Source organism: Colletes gigas, unplaced genomic scaffold, assembly GCF_013123115.1.
Source record: "Colletes gigas isolate AHSC1104 unplaced genomic scaffold, ASM1312311v1 Colletes_gigas_Sc00019, whole genome shotgun sequence".
In the NCBI taxonomy this organism is placed as follows: Eukaryota; Metazoa; Arthropoda; class Insecta; order Hymenoptera; family Colletidae; genus Colletes; species Colletes gigas.
Genome location: NW_025106648.1, coordinates 4892715 through 4912254, shown reverse-complemented (window position 1 = coordinate 4912254; position 19540 = coordinate 4892715). Strand labels below are relative to the sequence as shown.

At 32.0% G+C, this 19540-nt stretch overlaps 1 protein-coding gene across 8 annotated transcripts in view; it reads left to right on the top strand.

Annotated features, from left to right (window-relative positions):
• Nucleotides 1-19540, top strand: part of LOC122400660 (kinase D-interacting substrate of 220 kDa) — a 187134-nt gene that overhangs the window by 98422 nt on the left and 69172 nt on the right. Inside the window, exon 1 of one of the 8 annotated variants that reach the window (XM_043402224.1) lies at nucleotides 5864-8394. The exons of 6 other annotated variants lie outside the window; for them this stretch is intronic. In XM_043402224.1, the coding sequence (XP_043258159.1) occupies nucleotides 8344-8394 (51 nt within the window). In that variant the 5' untranslated portion in view covers nucleotides 5864-8343. Of the gene's footprint in view, nucleotides 1-5863; nucleotides 8409-19540 lie in introns of those variants that run through there. One more of the 8 variants, XM_043402225.1, reaches the window with a different exon arrangement.

Below are 19540 nucleotides of genomic sequence, written 5' to 3'. Positions count from 1 at the left end.
TGTTCTAAACGCATATATTAAAAAATTAAACGAATTAAATTCACACATTAAATTCTCTACTTGCGAGTGTTAATTATTGAATATAATTATTTCTTAAGATACTGGCATTGTTTAAATAACATTATACTTTTTCACTATGCTTGGATTTCTTTTTCTTAAAATCAGTATAACATTTAGTCGAAATATTAAATCAGTACAGAGACTAAACAATTAGTATCTGTTCAGTTTATAAATGTACATTGTGTTTTATGAAACTTAATTAGTAAAAAATCTGGGACGTTTCTATGGAACTTTTATTATACAAATTCTAAAATATCTCTTCCATAAGCACAATTTGAAAAAATTAATTTTCAAAAAATACCAGAACAAATATTCTGTTAAACAAAAAGATTATAAATCGTAATCCAGTCGTTAAAAACAAAACTTAATTGCATATTTCGATCCTTGATTTAGGCATAGAAAAGCTTCGATGGTTCTGGTTCTCTTTAAAAGAAAGTAATTTTAAAACCCAAAAATATATGATTTCATAGATTAGTAACGCACAAGATGAATGATAGAAGAATGAAAATTCATGTAATTCACACCTGATAAAATTGATTACCTAATGGGATTCGAAATGACTGCAAAAATTAAAGTCGACAGAAGTTATCCTAGGGTTAAGAATCATGCTACTGCAATGGGTTTCAAACTTTCTGGTAGGCGTTCCTCTAAAGAAGAATGTTTGTACTCAAAATTTGTGAACGAAAAATGTTTATTACGTTTATTCTACTTAATTTGAAAACAAGTTATTTTTACGATTGATAGAATTTTATACTCATTGAAAAGAAACAAAATTATTTAACGCGTTAATTGTTGCAGTTTCTTTAAACAAAATAATTCCCGACGCAATTTTTCGCTAGTTACGAGATGACGCGATACTTCTTTAATTTTTTCATGAATAAATTCAATTCCCTATTGCATATAGATTTGTATTCTTCTTCTAAATGCTCATTATCAATTATTTACTCGTACATGGCGTCCGGTGACAAATGAATTAATTCGTAGTTTGCAATCAACGCGTTAAAGCAAACCTCCTGTGAAATTAAATGCTTGTGAAACTTTTGCACTGGTAAATAAATCATATTTACTACACCATATATTGTAAATAATATGATGCAAAACAACAATTATAATTATCTTAAACTACAATTCATGTATTTTCCCACAAGTTTTTATTAACTACATAGGTGTACGCTCAATTTTGTAAGTAACTGTATATGTCAACACTAAATGACCGTAAAAGAGATTAATATTAAATAAGTGGTATATTTAAGCTCTTTGCGTCCATCTACAGAAAATTACTTAGTAGATTACGTCCGCTTTAAAACGATTCAATTACTGTTCGAACCATTATTTGTACAACATGTGTGGTTACGAGTAATTCGCATTTGCACATTAAAATGTAACAAAATATGTACTTACGAAACTAAGTCGAAGTCGAATTCGTAAATCTTTTCATAATTTATTATTAATGCGATCTCCTTCTTTAAATATTTTTACAGCATATTGCACTATTAGGCAAGTTACAAGAAACGAAAAATCGACTCTAGAGTGCAATAATCAGAAATAGAAATTGCTTGAATGGGTGTATTTATCCGCTGATTGAATATACAGGGTGTTCAGCCAGCCCTGGGAAAAATTTTAATGGGAGATTCCAGAGGCCGAAATAAGACGAAAATCAAGAGTATCAATTTCTTGATTGAGGCTCCGTTAAAAAGTTATTGACGTTTAAAGTTCCGCCTGTAGAACAGCAATCTTCGAACAGTTGCGTGCATGCGATAGTGGTTCTCACTTAGAACGAGAGACTCTACTCACTGGCGTATCGACAGCCTTACAGTTTTCTGCGTGAGAACCACTATTACGTGTACGCAGCTGTTTGCAGATTGCCGTTCTACAGGTGGAACTTTAAACGTTAATAACTTTTTAACAAAGCCTCAATTAACAAATTGGTATTCTTGATTTTCGTCTTATTTTGATCTCTAGAATCTCTCGTTAAAATTTTTTCCAATGGTGGCCGAACACTCTGTATAATAATGAATGAATCGCGTCTTCAATCAGATACGAATACTGACTCTGATTCAGATGTAGGCATAATATAATATTATAATTAATTTAAAATGTATATTTAAAGAAAAAATTCAAATAAGTGTTAATTTGTTATCCATTGATCCTATATTCGATGTACTCCATTGATTAATTCGACTGTTTCAAAGCATTCGATAAACTGGCAAAAAATATGTTCCAATAAAAGTTACTCAGCAATCATGTGACAACGATTTGTAAACGAAAAAATTGGCAAAAAACTTTTTATTCGATAAAAAATTAAAATCGCCTTCATTCTTTTAGTAAAATTGTATTTTTTTTTTCATTGATCGATGCATCCTTGTATCCTCCTTAAAAAAGTATTAGAGGCTTCAGGTCGAAAATTGAATAGTTTAGGAGTTATTAATTTTGCAATTGTTTTTAAAACAATTAATTCTCAAGATTAGATGTCAAAGGAAATAAATCCAGATATGTCTTGAATTTTAACGGGTCTGTAAAAATAAGTTCAATAACAAATGATGGGTATGCTAGTTTCCAGTTGTCTAGCCACAAAGTTTCGTTTTCCTGAACAATTTGAGAGGTTTGGTCTGGCAGTCAACGTGTTAAAATTGTACTCTGAGAATTAGGATTCGAATTTTGGCCCATCGAAACGAAATCTCCCATAGGAAGAATCGCCGTTGTCGCGTAAAATCTGTAAGCAAAGAGTATTCAAAGTCGTAGATTCAGCTGGGGTGAACATAATCGAATGAAACCACGGCGGAGCCCGGTTAGCTTCGTCGCTAAATCAATTTATCGGTTGCATCACGAGAGTCGACCCCGCCCGTCCCTCGTCATCCCGTCGCATTCCGAGGTTGAAATTGATGATGTTTATTCCGGTTCCCAAGAGAATTCGGGTAGCTCGCGAGTGTCGAAATCTCGATCAGTCTTCTCACGATTTAAGGGGACATTCTGCCTTGTAGGCAAGGAAAAAAGATGTTTCTTTGTGATTTTTTTTTTTTGCGGGATATTAACAAGTTAACTATTTCTGACGAGTATACTCGTCATGAAAAAAGTGTAAAATTTTGTGTTACGACGTGTATACTTATCACGAAAAAAGTGTAAAATTTTGTGTTACGACGTGTATACTCGTCACGAAAAAAGTGTAAAATTGTGTGTTACGACGAGTATACTTGTCATGAAAAAAGTGTAAAATTTTGTGTTATGACAAGTATACTCGTCATGAGTAATAAGTAGTGACAATTTGCAGTTTAAATTGCAATTTTAACACTAGACTTACGGAAGCCGTCAATTTGACGGATGTCTGATTCCAATTTAAAATTAAAGAACGTGTAAATATTATTTTTTAACAACTTATGTTGAATTTGATTGATGCAATGGCACGAATATATATTCTAATTAAAAGAAAAATCGTATTGTAAGGTAATCGTCAACGTGAGAGGTATCAATAAATATACGTGCGCTCAGTGCCCGTAAATTTAGTGTTAATGAAAACTAAAATATATTCGTAAACTTTAAGATGTTTGAAATATTTAGGGCCCGTCGAAATAAAAGGAACAAATAAATGTCTATAAATAATTAATATAAACAAAATTGCATATAGTATGAATTATTTTTCGTAAATGTATCGATGCCAATTAAACAGCAAATTAAAGTAAGAAATTGATTTTTCATGTTTTTTTTTCGTTCGTATGCAAAATATTTATGTTAATGTAAGTAAATAAATAAATGTAAGTAATGAAATAAAAAAATAAAAGTCATTTTATTACAACCTAATTTCATATTACACGTAGTCTGTGTTTGACGAGTATAGTCGTCGTTGCTAAATTAGTGCGATGCAATTTAGATACGCATTTTCCAAAGAGGTCGAACAGTTAACTGATTAAAGAGCGATTAATTCCGGGGTTTGTGGATATATTTATTATATATTTAATAGAGATGGCGTGCAAAATCACTAACAGTGATTTATCACAGTGATCACAAAATCACGATCACGCTCGTGATTAAACTCCATTCACGACTGTGATCCGAAAGATGGCGTTAGTGTTCCGGTAACTCCCTCCAGTGGAAATTCAAAGAATTACAAATGCGCCAAATTTAAATTGTACAGTAATGTAATCTAAGCAATGAAATAAGTTGCTTAGTTGCATATTTTGTACATTTCAAATGTCAAATAGTTTCAGTCAATTATTTAAATAAATGATAAGTTTGTTGCCACAAAAAAGAAGTATTGCTTAGGTGTAAAACACTCGCTTTAAAAATAAGAAGAAGTATAAAATCATCAGTAATGAAAATTCTTATGTTCATTTATATGAAAACATTAATGTTACTGACGCTAATAATTTTGATAATCGAATTAGTATTCAATAGCAAATATCAAGTATCCATAAGTGATTCATTCAAAACGTAAAGTTCAAAAGAGACTTGACGTGAATTTATAAAACTGGATTAATTTAAATAATCAGTGAAAACTCTTACAAGTTTAATAACGGAATTTGTTAATTAACTGATTAGCTATAATTTCAATCATATACATCATACCTTTTAACTAAAGTGAAACTATGTTCATGATATTTAAAAAAGAAATATTTAAAGAACGAACATTAATGAAACGAACGTTGAAACAACTAGAAATAAAAATTATGCTTACATCTATTTATCACTTTTAATTTTTCCTTTTCTTTCTCCTAATGAGAAAATTATGTTAACATTGCTTTTAGACAATATTATAATATAATACATATACAGCCTAAGGACATAATTCGTGAAAAGTGAATAGAACGCTCTCCACCAATCAGAAGCGATCACGAAGAATCACGAATCACTGTGAAGAATCACCATGATTGGGAATGAACGTGATCGAATCACGAGTAATTCAAAAGTAGCAGTTCACGCCATCTCTAATATTTAACTATATTTACGAATTTTTGCAACGCATAATATCTATTGATTACGAAGTCTTTGTTGATCAACAAACAACAGTTTTCACGTACAGCGCCCAACTGCGTAGGTAATATTTTGCGTACAAGTTATTCGAAATCCAAAAACCAAAAATATTATTAATATAGATAAATTTGGTTATATCACGAACTAAGATCTTTTCAAAAAAACGAAAAATGGCACGATGGTAGTTATTTTACTAAAAGGTACTGAATATTTTCATATATTCGGTTGCTCTTTTGTTAATAAAAGAAAGAGTATTGAATACATCGCGGTTATCTAAAGTTCATCTTATAGAGAGACCAGTTCTAAAGATACTGCATAAATTTGATGTTTGATATCTTGAATAGTTTGCATGTTATTGTCTACACAGTGTCGAAAAATGTAGTATCGAGAAAAACTGCTTTAAAGTTTTACGTTCAGTTGTTACACCTGCGCGTGGTACATTTCACCAGGCTATAACTTCGTTTGTTCTCCGAATTTCAATTTAATATGTGGTAGATATATTTCCGAAACTACATATATGTATACTAAAAGAAAATGCAAAAAAATTCGTTTTTTTTTAATCCCACAAAGTAGGCCACTTAACCAGTTAACTGTTTCAAGAAGGTAACTGTAAGACGGTAATTTGCGTCGCACAGATTTAGCGATGACGAGTATACTCGTCAAACACAGAGTATGTGTAATATGAAATTAGGTTCAAATAAAATGAATTTATTTTCTAATTTCATTACTCACATTTATTTATTTACTTAAGTTAATATAAATATTTTGCATTCGAACGAAAAATAATTCATACTATATGTGGTTTTTTTATATTAATTATTTATAATCTGTTATTTGTTCTTTTTGTTTCGACGGACCTGAAAATATTTCACATATCTTGAAGTTTACGAATATATTTTTGTTTTCATTAAAATTGCTATTTAAACTGCAAATTGTCACTACTTATTATTGATGACGAATATATTCGTCATAACACAAAGCTTTACACTTTTTTCATGACGAGTATACTCGTCATAACATAACATTTTACACTTTTTTCATGACGAATATACTCGTCGTAATACAATATTTTACACTTTTTCATGACGAGTATACCCGTCAGTTTAACCAGTTAACTGTATCTGAGGAGTATACCCATAATGAAAAAGCATAAAATTATGTATCATAACGAGTATACTAATCATGAAAAAAGTGTAAAATGTTAAAATTATGACGAGTATACTCGTCATGAAAAAAGCGTAAAATTGTGTATTATGACGATTATACACTGGTGGACAAAATGATAAGGCACCGTTGTACACATAAGAAATTCCAGATGTATTTAGTAAAATCTTAAAGTTATTAGCAGTAAACTATGTTATAAGTGAGAAACTTCCTTTCAAGGCCACGTACCAGTCTAGACAAACAAAACACGGTGCATTGTGGTCTTTGAGTTTCATTGTTTCGAAATTTCAGGTGGACAAAATGTTAAGGCACTTGAAGTAGTCTGTTAGAAAACGTTGAAGTGTGCAGTTCTCTGCAAGTTTATCTTGTAGAAATTACTTATTAATAGTTAGTTTATAAGTGTTTAAATACTTTTTAACCCAAAATTAAATTATGAGACGAGGAACAGCATTAAGCGAAGATGAGAAGATTAAAATACTCCAGTTAAAGTCTAATGGAGAAAATCAAGTACAGATTGCAAAAAAACTAAAAAGAAGTCGGTGTGTTATACAGAATTTTTTACAAAACCCCGAAAAATATGGGAAACAGAAGCCAAAGGGAAGACCTGCAGCCTTTTCTTCAAGAGAAAAAAGATTAATTTTGAAAAAAGCATCGAATTCTGGACTTACGCCTTGACAAATTGCAGTGGATTGTGGAATTAACGTATCGACTAAAACAGTGAAAAGAGTAATTCAAAAAACAAGCTATTTAAAACGGAAGAAATTTACTATAAAGCCGCCGTTAATAGACAAACATAAGACCGCCTGATTAAGTTTTGCAATAGAGCACATTCAATGGAAAAACCAGTGGAAACGAATTATATTCACGGATGAAAAAAAACTGAATTTGGATGGTCCAGATGGATATAAATACTATTTCCACGATTTAAGAAAGGAGCAAAGGGTATTAAGTCGCAGACAATGTGGTGGTGGTGGAGTAATGATATGGGCAGGTATCGGCTATAGAGGAAAAACGGAAATAGAATTCATTCAAGGCCGTATGAATAGTGCTGGTTACTTAAATTTAATTAAGAGACACATAGACACTTACGCTCGCAGAATTGCTGGGACAAAATATATATTTCAACAAGATAATGCAGCTGTGCATACCGCTCGCATAGCAAAAAAATTATTTTGAAACGGAAAATATAAAAGTTTTAAATTGGCCCGCAAGATCTCCTGACCTAAGTATTATCGAGAATGTTTGGGGAAAACTCAGCCGAACATTATAGGAAGGTGGAAAACAGTATAATACAGTGTCCGAATTAAAATCTGCAATTTTAGAAGCTTGGGAAAGCTTGGATCAAAATTATATAAAGGATCTGTACAGAAGTTTACCAAGAAGAATGATTTAAGTGGTACATCGTCAAGGGCAGTCGACACATTATTAAAACTTAAAAAAACTATGTAATCTTATTTCATTTTAATACTTTTGTAATTTTATATTGAAAGTGCCTTATAATTTTGTCCACACTCAATTTCATTTTCTTGGTATAAATAATAAATGGATTGAACGATTTATTTAATTTTTTCATATATTATGTCAAAACTAGTACCTTATTTTGTTGTGTATTCATATTCCACGTATACGTACAAATAGATGTTCATTTCCAAAAATTTTGAGGTGCCTTATCATTTTGTCCACCAGTGTACATGAAAAAAGTGTAAAATTTTGTATTATGACGAGTATACTCGTCAGAAACAGTTAACTGGTTAAATAATTGCGTCTAACCGCGAAGGAGAGTGGGTGGGCGGTTCGGGGTGACGTGTTTGGGGGGATTGGTTCGCTGGCGTTAGCGATTGTTGCCCAAGTTGCGTGTCGCGTGTCTTCCATTCGTTTCCTGGAACGTCGCGTCGACGATCGCGGGCATCGACGCGCAAGGCCGATCGACGCACGCCGCGACGCCACGCGCGATCGTTGCTCGGCTATGTACACGACTTTAAAGAACCCGTGACGGATATATAAATGTGGCACGATCTGGCTGCGCGATGTACTTAAACGATCCGTTACCGTCGCGGATCGCGTGAGTACGTCGTGCCCGCGCGAGTAAGTACGTCGAACAGTTCGGGAGCCGCGAGACGATCAGAAGCAAAAGGGGCACCGAGCCGAGGACCGATGAGCAGCAGAAATTTGGAAAAGATGCTCAGGCTTACCACCTTATCGAGGGTCCGTCTTTCACGGTATTAAATACATACATAGTTTAGGGTAGTGTTTCGTTAACATGTTCACTGGTAGATCAAAGCAGTATAATATTTTGCAAAAGTAACATTTTTATTTTAGACCATTGCAAGCTACATAACCTAAAATTTGTTTCAGTACTTATTTTTGTATGTATTAAATACTTACATAGGTTAGAGCACTGTTTCGTTAACATGTTCACTAGCAGATCAAAACAGTATAATATTTTGCAGAAGTCATATTTTTAGTTTAGACCATTGCAAGCTACATAACCTAACATTTTGTTCAGTACTTATTTTTGTAGCCTTGTTAAAATTCACAAATTCTATCCAAATTTATTTCCCTCGATGTCTTAACTTAAGAATTAATTTTTCTAGTATCACAGTAGTAAATCCTGTCACCCACATGTGGGCGACGTGACAGTCAAAGTGTTAATTGTGCCCCGCGGACTCTCGGGGGTCCTCGAACACGTGTGTTCGTGGAGGTATTCTACTTTAGAATAGGATTCGAAAAAATAGCGAATATTTCTTTGCAATAACGCAAAACTTTGAACGCGAGTTTCTCGAAATCATATTTTTCGAAATGGTTGCTACGATATCTCGAGTTTTGAAGGAACAGATTTGAAGAGAATTCGATACTGTTTACTATTTTTATTTAAAGGCAAAAAGTACAAAAAACAGATTATTTGAATTTAAAATGTTTTTTTTTTATTGTACCGTACCAAATAACATGCGCTTTTGTTTTTTCTTTTTTTTTCATTTTTAATGAGTAGAAAGAGCAGAGAATCGTGGTAACCATGGAAACAATTTTTTTCTGAGAACCATATCTAAGATTAACGTAATTTCTAAAATATTCAATATTTTTGTATGGAAAAAATTATGGATATTCGTCGAACATAGATATGTGTTCAAACTTGACACAAAAATATTTGACCGTTTCTCTTCAAAAAATTGTGTTCTAGAGCTCTGTCTAAACCACAATTTTTGGAAGATCCCTTTCAAATTTTTGTTAAAGGAAGGTATTTTTTTCCATTCACAACTTTTCTCGTACAAAAATATTAAAAATTGAAGTAGTCTCTATGAATTCAGAGAAGGCCTTGTACAAAAAAGTTTTGCCACGATATCTAAAGTTCTAGTTAATTTATTGACACCAAATTTGGAAGAAATTTTCAACACGTGTGTCTTTATAGTTCGAACTAGAATTTTCAAAATACGATGTTCGTTTACTATTTTTTTTACTCACTAAATGTATGTTTTTTTTTACCCTGCAAAATAGAATACCGCATCAAGGGGCCTCTCTACTTTGTGGGATTAAAAACATCGAATTTTTTTTGCGTTTTCTCTTAGTATGGAGTCTCAAAAATATATCTACCAAATATTAAATTGAAATTCGGGAAACTAACGAAGTTATAACCTGGTGAAATGTACCACTCGCAGGTATAACAACTGGACGTAAAACTTTAAAGCTGTTTTTCGCGAAACTACATTTTTAGACATTGCGTAGACAATAACATGAAAACTATTCAAGATACCAACATCAAATTTATGCAGTATCTTTAAAACTGGTCTCTCTATAAGATGAACTAAGATAACCGCGATGTATGTAATACTTTTTCTTTTATTAACAAAAGAGCAACCGAATATATGAAAATATTCAGTACCTTTTAGTAAAATAACTACCATCGTGCCATTTTTCGTTTTTTTGAAAAGATCTTAGTTCGTGATATAACCAAATTTATCTATATTAATAATATTTTTGGTTTTTGGATTTCGAATAACTTGTTCGCTAAATATTACCTACGCAGTTGGGCGCTGTACCTGAAAACTGTTGTTTGTTGATCAACAAAAACTGCGTAATCAATAGATATTATGCGTTGCAAAAGTTCGTAAATATAGTTAAATATTAGAGATGGCGTGAACTGCTACTTTTGAATTACTCGTGATTCGATCACGTTCATTCCCAATCATGGTGATTCTTCACAGTGATTCGTGATTCTTCGTGATCGCTTCTGATTGGTGGAGAGCGTTCTATTCACTTTTCACGAATTATGTCCTTAGGCTATATGTATATGTATTATATTATTATATTGTCTAAAAGCAATGTTAACATAATTTTCTCATTAGGAGAAAGAAAAGGAAAAATTAAAAGTGATAAATAGATGTAAGCATAATTTTTATTTCTAGTTGTTTCAATGTTCGTTTCATTAATGTTCGTTCTTTAAATATTTCTTTTTTAAATATCATGAACATAGTTTCACTTTAGTTAAAAGGTATGATGTATATGATTGAAATTATAGCTAATCAGTTAATTAACAAATTCCGTTATTAAACTTGTAAGAGTTTTCACTGATTATTTAAATTAATCCAGTTTTACAAATTCACGTCAAGTCTCTTTTGAACTTTACGTTTTGAATGAATCACTTATGGATACTTGATATTTGCTATTGAATACTAATTCGATTATCAAAATTATTAGCGTCAGTAACATTAATGTTTTCATATAAATGAACATAAGAATTTTCATTACTGATGATTTTATACTTCTTCTTATTTTTAAAGCAAGTGTTTTACACCTAAGCAATACTTCTTTTTTGTGGCAACAAACTTATCATTTATTTAAATAATTGACTGAAACTATTTGACATTTGAAATGTACAAAATATGCAACTAAGCAACTTATTTCATTGCTTAGATTACATTACTGTACAATTTAAATTTGGTGCATTTGTAATTCTTTGAATTTCCACTGGAGGGAGTTACCGGAACACTAACTCCATCTTTCGGATCACAGTCGTGTATGGAGTTTAATCACGAGCGTGATCGTGATTTTGTGATCACTGTGATAAATCACTGTTAGTGATTTTGCACGCCATCTCTATTAAATATATAATAAATATATCCACAAAACCCGGAATTAATCGCTCTTTAATCAGTTAACTGTTTGACCTCTTTGGAAAATGCGTATCTAAATTGCGTCGCACAAATTTAGTGACGACGAGTATACTCGTCAAACACAGGCTATGTGTAATATGAAATTAGGTTGTAATAAAATGACTTTTATCTCTGTATTTCATTACTTACATTTATTTATTTACTTACATTAACATAAATATTTTGCATACGAACGAAAAAAAAACATGAAAAATCAATTTCTTACTTTAATTTGCTGTTAGAGAATGGTATCGAGCAAAGTGTGGTTCAGTGCATAATGGAACTTCGCAAATTGACCACCAATATATGAATCCGTAATTTCTTCTGTGACGACTAATAAATGGCATCGATACATTTACGAAAAATAATTCATACTATATGCAATTTTTTTTATATTAATTATTTATAAACTTTTATTTGTTCCTTTTATTTCGACGGGCCTCAAAATATTTCAAACATCTTAAAGTTTACGAATATATTTTAGTTTTCATTAACACTAAATTTACGGGCATTGAGCGCACGTATATTTATTGATACCTTTCACGTTGACGATTACCTTACAATACGATTTTTCTTTTAATTAGAATATATATTCGTGCCATTGCATCAATCAAATTCAACATAAGTTGTTAAAAAATAATATTTACGCGTTCTGCAATTTTAAATATGGAATCAGACATCCGTCAAATTGACGGCTTCCGTAAATCTAGTGTTAAAATTGCAATTTAAACTGCAAATTGTCACTACTTATTACTCACGACGAGTATACTTGTCATAACACAAAATTTTACATCTTTTTCATGACAAGTATACTCGTCGTAACACAAAATTTTACACTTTTTTTATGACAAGTATCCTCGTCAGAAACAGTTAACTGGTTAATAGCCTGGAAACAAAAAATCACAAAGAAACATCTTTTTTTCTTGCCTACAAGGTAGAATGGCCCATTAACACATTGACTATCTATCAGGGAGTTTTTCTTCATTGTGCCACGTTAGGATTATTTATATGTTTATATTAACAGTGTACGAATTAAATGACTCATGGCCAACATAGTTTTTTATAATTTCGAGTGAAACGCGATTAAAGAATTCGGAACTAGTATTTTAACATTAGAGTTGTCGACTTGTATTACACCATTACTCAACTATTTTAGATTTATATTACTCTTCGTAGCAGCAGAAAAGACACTGCTGGCCAAATTTTCCTGTCTTTTGGCTATTCTAGCCTCTTTTATAACACTTGGTGCTCGGACTTCCGGGATGGATACACATGCCTTGTCGATTTCGCTAGCAATGTCAGCTGAGATCAGTAATTATACTCGTCGCGTCCATGATTCACAGTAGATTACCGATGCCTTCGTTAACAGTCGGATTGCGAATGATCGGATGGAGAAATCGTGTCTCTTATGATCCTCTCTTTCAAGCTTGCTAGACGTCATAGAATGAACTTTAGCAGATTTTTATCTTTACATTAAAATACGCATATTTCTGAATTTACGATTCATCGACAAGATTACAGCATTTCTTCGTTAAAAGTATTCGGTACGAATGCAACTTTTTATTGTATGTCTTGACGATTTGTGACGTTCGTCACATTTTGTACTGTGTTTATTGTCATTATGTAATACTGCAAACAATTTTTAAAAACATAATAGCTTCTTGATTCCTTTTCGAAATTCAATGTTGGGTCACTATAGTCTTCGTAATTTAGAGAAGCCACTTTCTTAGACTTCGAGTTTCCAATTGAATATATAGATAATATAGACAACAAAAATCAATAAAAATTGATTTTTGCTTCATCAAATAAAACTTTTGGAGTTAAACGTATTATATTATTTCCTGGATAAATGTAATGTTCCACAGTCGAATTAGAATCACGCGAAACTTTCGACATTTTTCACCTTTTTATTAAAATCGAAAAGTGTGAACGAACTCTAATAGCACAGTTTGTATGTTGTTAAGCTGATATACATATACGTGTTAATATTTTATGCGTATCATTCGAGTTTTCTCACTTGGGATGTCTTATCGTTTCCTTACATTAATTCACACTTCCTTCTCTCTTACGTAACTCTAGTTTTGATACAACATACAATTATTTTTCAACATTGCAGAATAAAATATTCTGTTATTCTCAAAAGAACTGTAATCTATTGCTTTACAAATTTACAAAAATTCTCTCACTTCGAGAATAAATTTCCTTAAACACTTTTTTACATAAGATTTACTTCAGATAATTTTTTAATAAAATAAATATTCTACTACATGCCGGATGTAATTTAATTTTAAATTTTATTAAGAATTTTTGTCTTTTTAATGTATCAATAGAAACAGTAAAAGATGATAAGTTACGAATTTCTTACATAAATAAGCACAATCCAAATTATATAAGTATATACCAATTAATCCAAATTAATAAAATATATACTTTAATTAGAAAAATGTTGCATTTGCGTTAAATAAATTTGTATACGAAAAAAATTAAAAATACAAAATTGTTGACACTAGTATTGCCTCACAGGAATATTAAGTTATTTTTAATTCAGATTCTTCGCTGTGTAGATTCACTTTCGATTTACTCGGTTTGTTTATGATACTCGTAAATCTATTTTTGACCTATCTTTCGTATTTAGGTATAATAATTCTCAAATCTTTGATCCAACTGAACTTTTGAAAACTTTTGAATTGGTCATTGGTAAGTGTGGTCTGATAGTATAATATTATAAAATGTAATTTATTCGGGTCTAATAAATCATACAGCGAAATTACAAAGGTAGCTAAAAAGAGATGTTTTATAAAACCGTTCCCATAGTAATACACAAGCACGGGAGTTCCCCTCGACCGACTAGTGAGCTTTACTTGGGGGTTCCCCTACGGTCGATCAGTACTTGTGGGTGCTAGGCACCCTGGGCGAGTTAGTGTTGACGCAGAATTAACTATCGCTCTCTGATGAAGCGTGAAATGAGGGACTCCCCGTTATTAGTCACAAAACACCTTTCTTTATTTTCTTCGTTCCACGTGTATTGGCCCTCTCATTTCTCTGACCTGAATGTAGTCGCGCTCGTTCGACTCTCACGCGCTTCACGCCTCAGACCGAATGGTCGATCCCCACACACTCCAACGTAAAGCGCCATCGTGCGGCCATAAGCGTGCCACAGTAAGAATGGAATTTTCTAAAGACGATATGGCATCTGTAATAAGCGCAATAAGTTCTTCAGCGGATTTAGATGAAAACAATTCATGAGAACTGTTGTATTTCTTTCTTAAAATAACAGATTTATTTATAATGACATACAAAAAAAAACTTAACTAAATCGTTAATAAATATGCAACACTCGTTCTTACTTCCCAGTCCCTTTTGTTCTGCGTGAATCCTTTATCTTCTCGATACACACAGTATTCCCCTCACTCCTCACTACCAACCTCACTCAACCAAATCACCACCGATGCCATTCACAGGAGATTATCCCCTAACAAGAACAATTTATTTTCTTTTGTCTTTGTTCGTTAAAAATGTCAGATATGCTCTTTTTGACGATTCATTTTGTTGTTGACGTTGAATTTGAAAGATGAGGATTTTTAGTCAAAATTGAAAAGTTAACGTTAATGATAAGCATTGTTTCTTGTTCTGAGTTAACATTTGTTAGTTTGGAAGTTACTTGAAAAGGTTCGTCCTTCTTGCAAGATATTGTCAACAGAGAAATAAATCCAACAGTGTTATCATGATTGGGATTAATTCGAGAAGATTATTAACATCATCAGGGTTAATATAAACTTGTCTACAAAAAATCATAGTATATGAAAAACTATGAAATATTTTTGATACAGTTCTAACAACACGTTTAATTAGTTTTGCGTTGGATAATTTCGTGATGAATTATGAGACAAATTTGAAATAATTACGTGGTTGTGTTTATTAATTAAGAGTTATATTCACTGCAATTCATTAATTATGGCTTTATGATTCGTCGGAAAATTTCCAGTAATTTCCTTATTAGCCAGCAACATGCAAATGTGATTATTGTATATTTGAAACGCAAATCAAATGTTATCTGCATCGATCAACTCTCTGTTGGTATCATTAGGTGACACTAATAACAGAGCATGACTACGTGTCTTTGTTTTCGTTATAGTTGTCGTTGTATACACTAACGTATAATTTATTCTTTTAATAAAAGTTAGTTTATACTCTTTTTTGTTGTTTTCATATATTATTTCAGTCATCTATGTTAGATTCTTCTCTTATATTACTTCGTTTTATTTTCTGTTTATTTTATTGTAATGTCTTTCATAATTAATAATATTAATGTTTTAAGAAGAATCCAATGTTTGTTTTTTTACATCTATCTCATTCAATATATAATCACAGTCGTAACGAAATTGTTCATCGTTTTCTCTACAAAACACCGACGGGTCATAAGTGACCTAAAGATAGCTATTATGTGATATTATCCAGGATGATAATAAAACATATTCTAGATACTTTTTGCATATTTTCTCCGTACTGCTATACACCAGAAATGCACAAAAGTCACTGCAAAACACCGACGGGTCATAAGTGACCCAACGATAGCTATTATGTGATAATATTATCCAGGATGATAATAAAACATATTCTAGATACATTTTGCATATTTTCCCCGTGTTGCTATACATCAGAAATGCACAAAAGTCACTGCAAAACACCAACGGGTCATAAGTGACCCAACGATAGCTATTATGTGATAATATTATCTAGGATGATAATAAAACATATTCTAGATACATTTTGCATATTTTCCCCGTATTGCTATACACCAGAAATACATAAAATTCGTCGAATAATATCACGTAGACAGTTGAGTATTTATGCAAACGTTCGTGATGTAAACATTTTTCAATGTTCTTTCCATCCGAGAATTCTCATTAAAATGAAATTAATAAAATAATATGAAAGTGATGAGCTGAATGTCTTGAAAACAACATTATTAGAAATAGAGTTATCTAATATGATATTCATAAAAATAATCTAAATAAAGCTGCGGTTGCATAGATCGCGTGGATCGATATGTTGCAATCCAGTTGACGAGCTCATTAGAATTTGCAATCTTAAGAGTACGATTCAATAAAAAAAAACACACGCGTGATCATTGTGAATTTTATTTACTTTTATAGTTGGTAGATGATTTTAGACGTGACTCATCGATTTCATAGTTTACTTTAGACGAGATAACGATTAGATTATCAAGTAGAGGTATACATAGAATAGTGTAACCGAATGTAGTCAAATTCATTTTAATAAATTGTTCGTGCGCGAATTTAGTGAGACTGAGCTCGTATTAAGCCTACTTCTATCAGGTTGGTACTTTTGGGTCGCATACTATGCTTCAAAAACCGTAATGTCTGTGAGTTTTTATTTATAATTTGTATAATAACGATGCTTGATAATATTAATAAGATTTTTAAGAATTATTTATTCTATATACTTATTTAGATATAATATAAAAATATAAAAATCATAAAATTTTAGAATTTTGTCTACTTTGTGTAAATTCCATTCTCAATTTCCTACTTTTTATCGCCAACTTATCGCGGTTTTCCCGGTCTACTCGACCAAGCAAATTATATTTTCTTGAAACTCGCTTTATATTTTTCTGGCTGGCACATTTATTTAAGTATTTTTTCATTCGTAGTGTAAATGGTACACTTACTTCTGGAATCTTTAATTGGCGAACAAAACCACGTTTTGTCGTTTTCATTCGTAAATCTTTTCATAATTTATTATTAATGCGATCTGCTTCTTTAAATATTTTTACAGCATATTGCAGTATTAAGCAAGTTCTTAGAAACGAAACATCGACTCTAGAGTGCAATAATCGGAAATAGAAATTGCTTAAATGGGTGTATTTATCCACTGATTGAATATAACAGGGTGTTCGGCCACACCTGGGAAAAATTTTAATGGGAGAGTCTAGACGCCAAAATAAGACGAAAATCAAGAATACCAATTTGTTGATGGAGGCTTCGTTAAAAAGTTATTAACGTTTAAAGTTCCGCCCGTACTGAATTTTTTTCTCGAAAATGCGCAAGATTTCGAGGGTACGTCTATTCACCAAAAATGATTGTAATTTACCCCCACAACCCAAAATAATTTTTCCAGAACGATATGAAATTTTTTTTTTCGTCGAAATATTCTACACCTTCTTGAATTTTTTCCTAGAAAGTGGGTAGAATTTCGGTGGTATATGTATTCACCAAAAATGATTGTAATTGGCTCCCGCAACTGAAAATAATTTTTCCAGAACGATTTAAAATTTTTTTTTCGCCGAAAAATTTCACAGCTTCTCGAATTTTTTCTGGAAAGTGGGTAGGATTTCGGTGGTATGTGTATTCGCCAAAAATTATTGTAATTGGCTCCCGCAACAGAAAATAATTTTTTCAAAACAATTCCAAATTTTTTTTTTCTGTCGAAAAATTTCACACCTTGAATTTTTTTCTAGAAAGTGGGTAGGATTTCGAGGGTAGGTCTATTCACCAAAAATGATTGTAATTGACCCCTGCAGCCGAAAATAATTGTTTCAGAATGATTTGAAATTTTTTAATTTAATTGTTAATAACTTTTTAACGAAGCCTTAGTCATGAAATTGATGTTCTTGTTTTTCGTCTTATTTTGGCCCCTAGCATCTCCCATTAAAATTTTTACCAGGGATGGCCGTATACCCTGTTTTTTTCAAAAAGATTGGAGTTTTTCAGTATTTACGCTGTACTTCCGAAATTGTGCAGAATTTCGCAAAATATGTAAAATACCATTTTGTTAACTAGTTCTCAACGAAGAGAATAAGATCGTAGAGAACTTTTTACGATAGCTAGATCCGGAGAAGTCGGACTGAAGAAGCGCTCATATCTCGTAAAAGTGTCTCATAAGTTTCATAAGTTGTCTCGTCAAACTTTTTCGTATCGAGAAAATAGGCAAGACATATTTTAAATTACACCATACATATAACGTAAGAATGAAATCTCTGTTTATACGTCGATAGAACCGAAGATAAGAAGTCATGGTGTAGACAAAATAATCTTTTTTAATGGTAGAAAAAGATTTTGAGGAGGACAAATTTTGTGTTTTTATTACATAGTACTTATCCTAGTATTTAATGGTTTCTCCATAAATTTTTATTTCAAGAACGCAAATCGGTATAGAATTATTCAAAGAATGGTTCAAAACGATTTTGCAAGAATATTTCAACAAGAACATTAAAAATTTTGAACAAAATTTGGAAAAAGATAACCGAGTACCCTGTTATTAATACAAGGATTCATTCTCATATCTGACTTGTAAAAAGATTACTGTATGCAATGAACTGGGAAGTTTCGTAATAATCATTTGTTTACTGTTTAAATACAACAACATTTCATATGGGAAGTGTTGGTTCAATTAAGTCATTGAGTTATTGATAAAATAACGTGGTTGTGTACTAACGATAAACATTGTCAAGAAAACTTTTCATTTGTGTACGTTACTGTTTGCATACGGTGCAACGATTTAAAACCTAAAATTTAACATAATGTGGTAGTCTAAGAATCGAAAAAAATCATTTCTTGCGTTGAATCGGTGGTCAAGGACATGAACTAGTGTTCAAGCAAATGGAACTAACGAGATACAGTGATCGTCACTTAAAATCGTACACCTAGTGGTTCAGCCGATATTTTTTCAATAAAACATGAAAATTGTACTAAATTATTGAAACTCATATAGAGGTATATGTACATTATGTAAAATGAGTACCCGGAATTTGTAAATAAAACTCAAACTGCTTACTTAATCATCCAAATTTATTTTGTCGCCTTGAAAGTAGGCCCCATCAGAAGCAATGCACATACACCAACGCTTCTCCCAGTCTTCAAAACACTTTTTAAACGCTGAAGAAGGTAGCGCCTTCAGCTCCTTCTGCGAATTTTCTGTTATGGCCTCTATCGACTCAAAACGCCTTCCCCAAAGGGGTAATTTGAGCTTCGTAAATAAGAAAAAGTCACAGGGGGTCATATCTGGTGAATACGGTGCTTGTTCGATCACATTTGTTGAGTTCTTGGCCAAAAATTCGCGTACCAAGATCGATGTGTGTGACGGAGCATTATCGTGATGCAGGATCCAAGAATTGTTTTTCCACACATCTGGCCGTTTCCGACGAATATTTTCACGCAAGCGTCTCATGACGCTCAAATAAT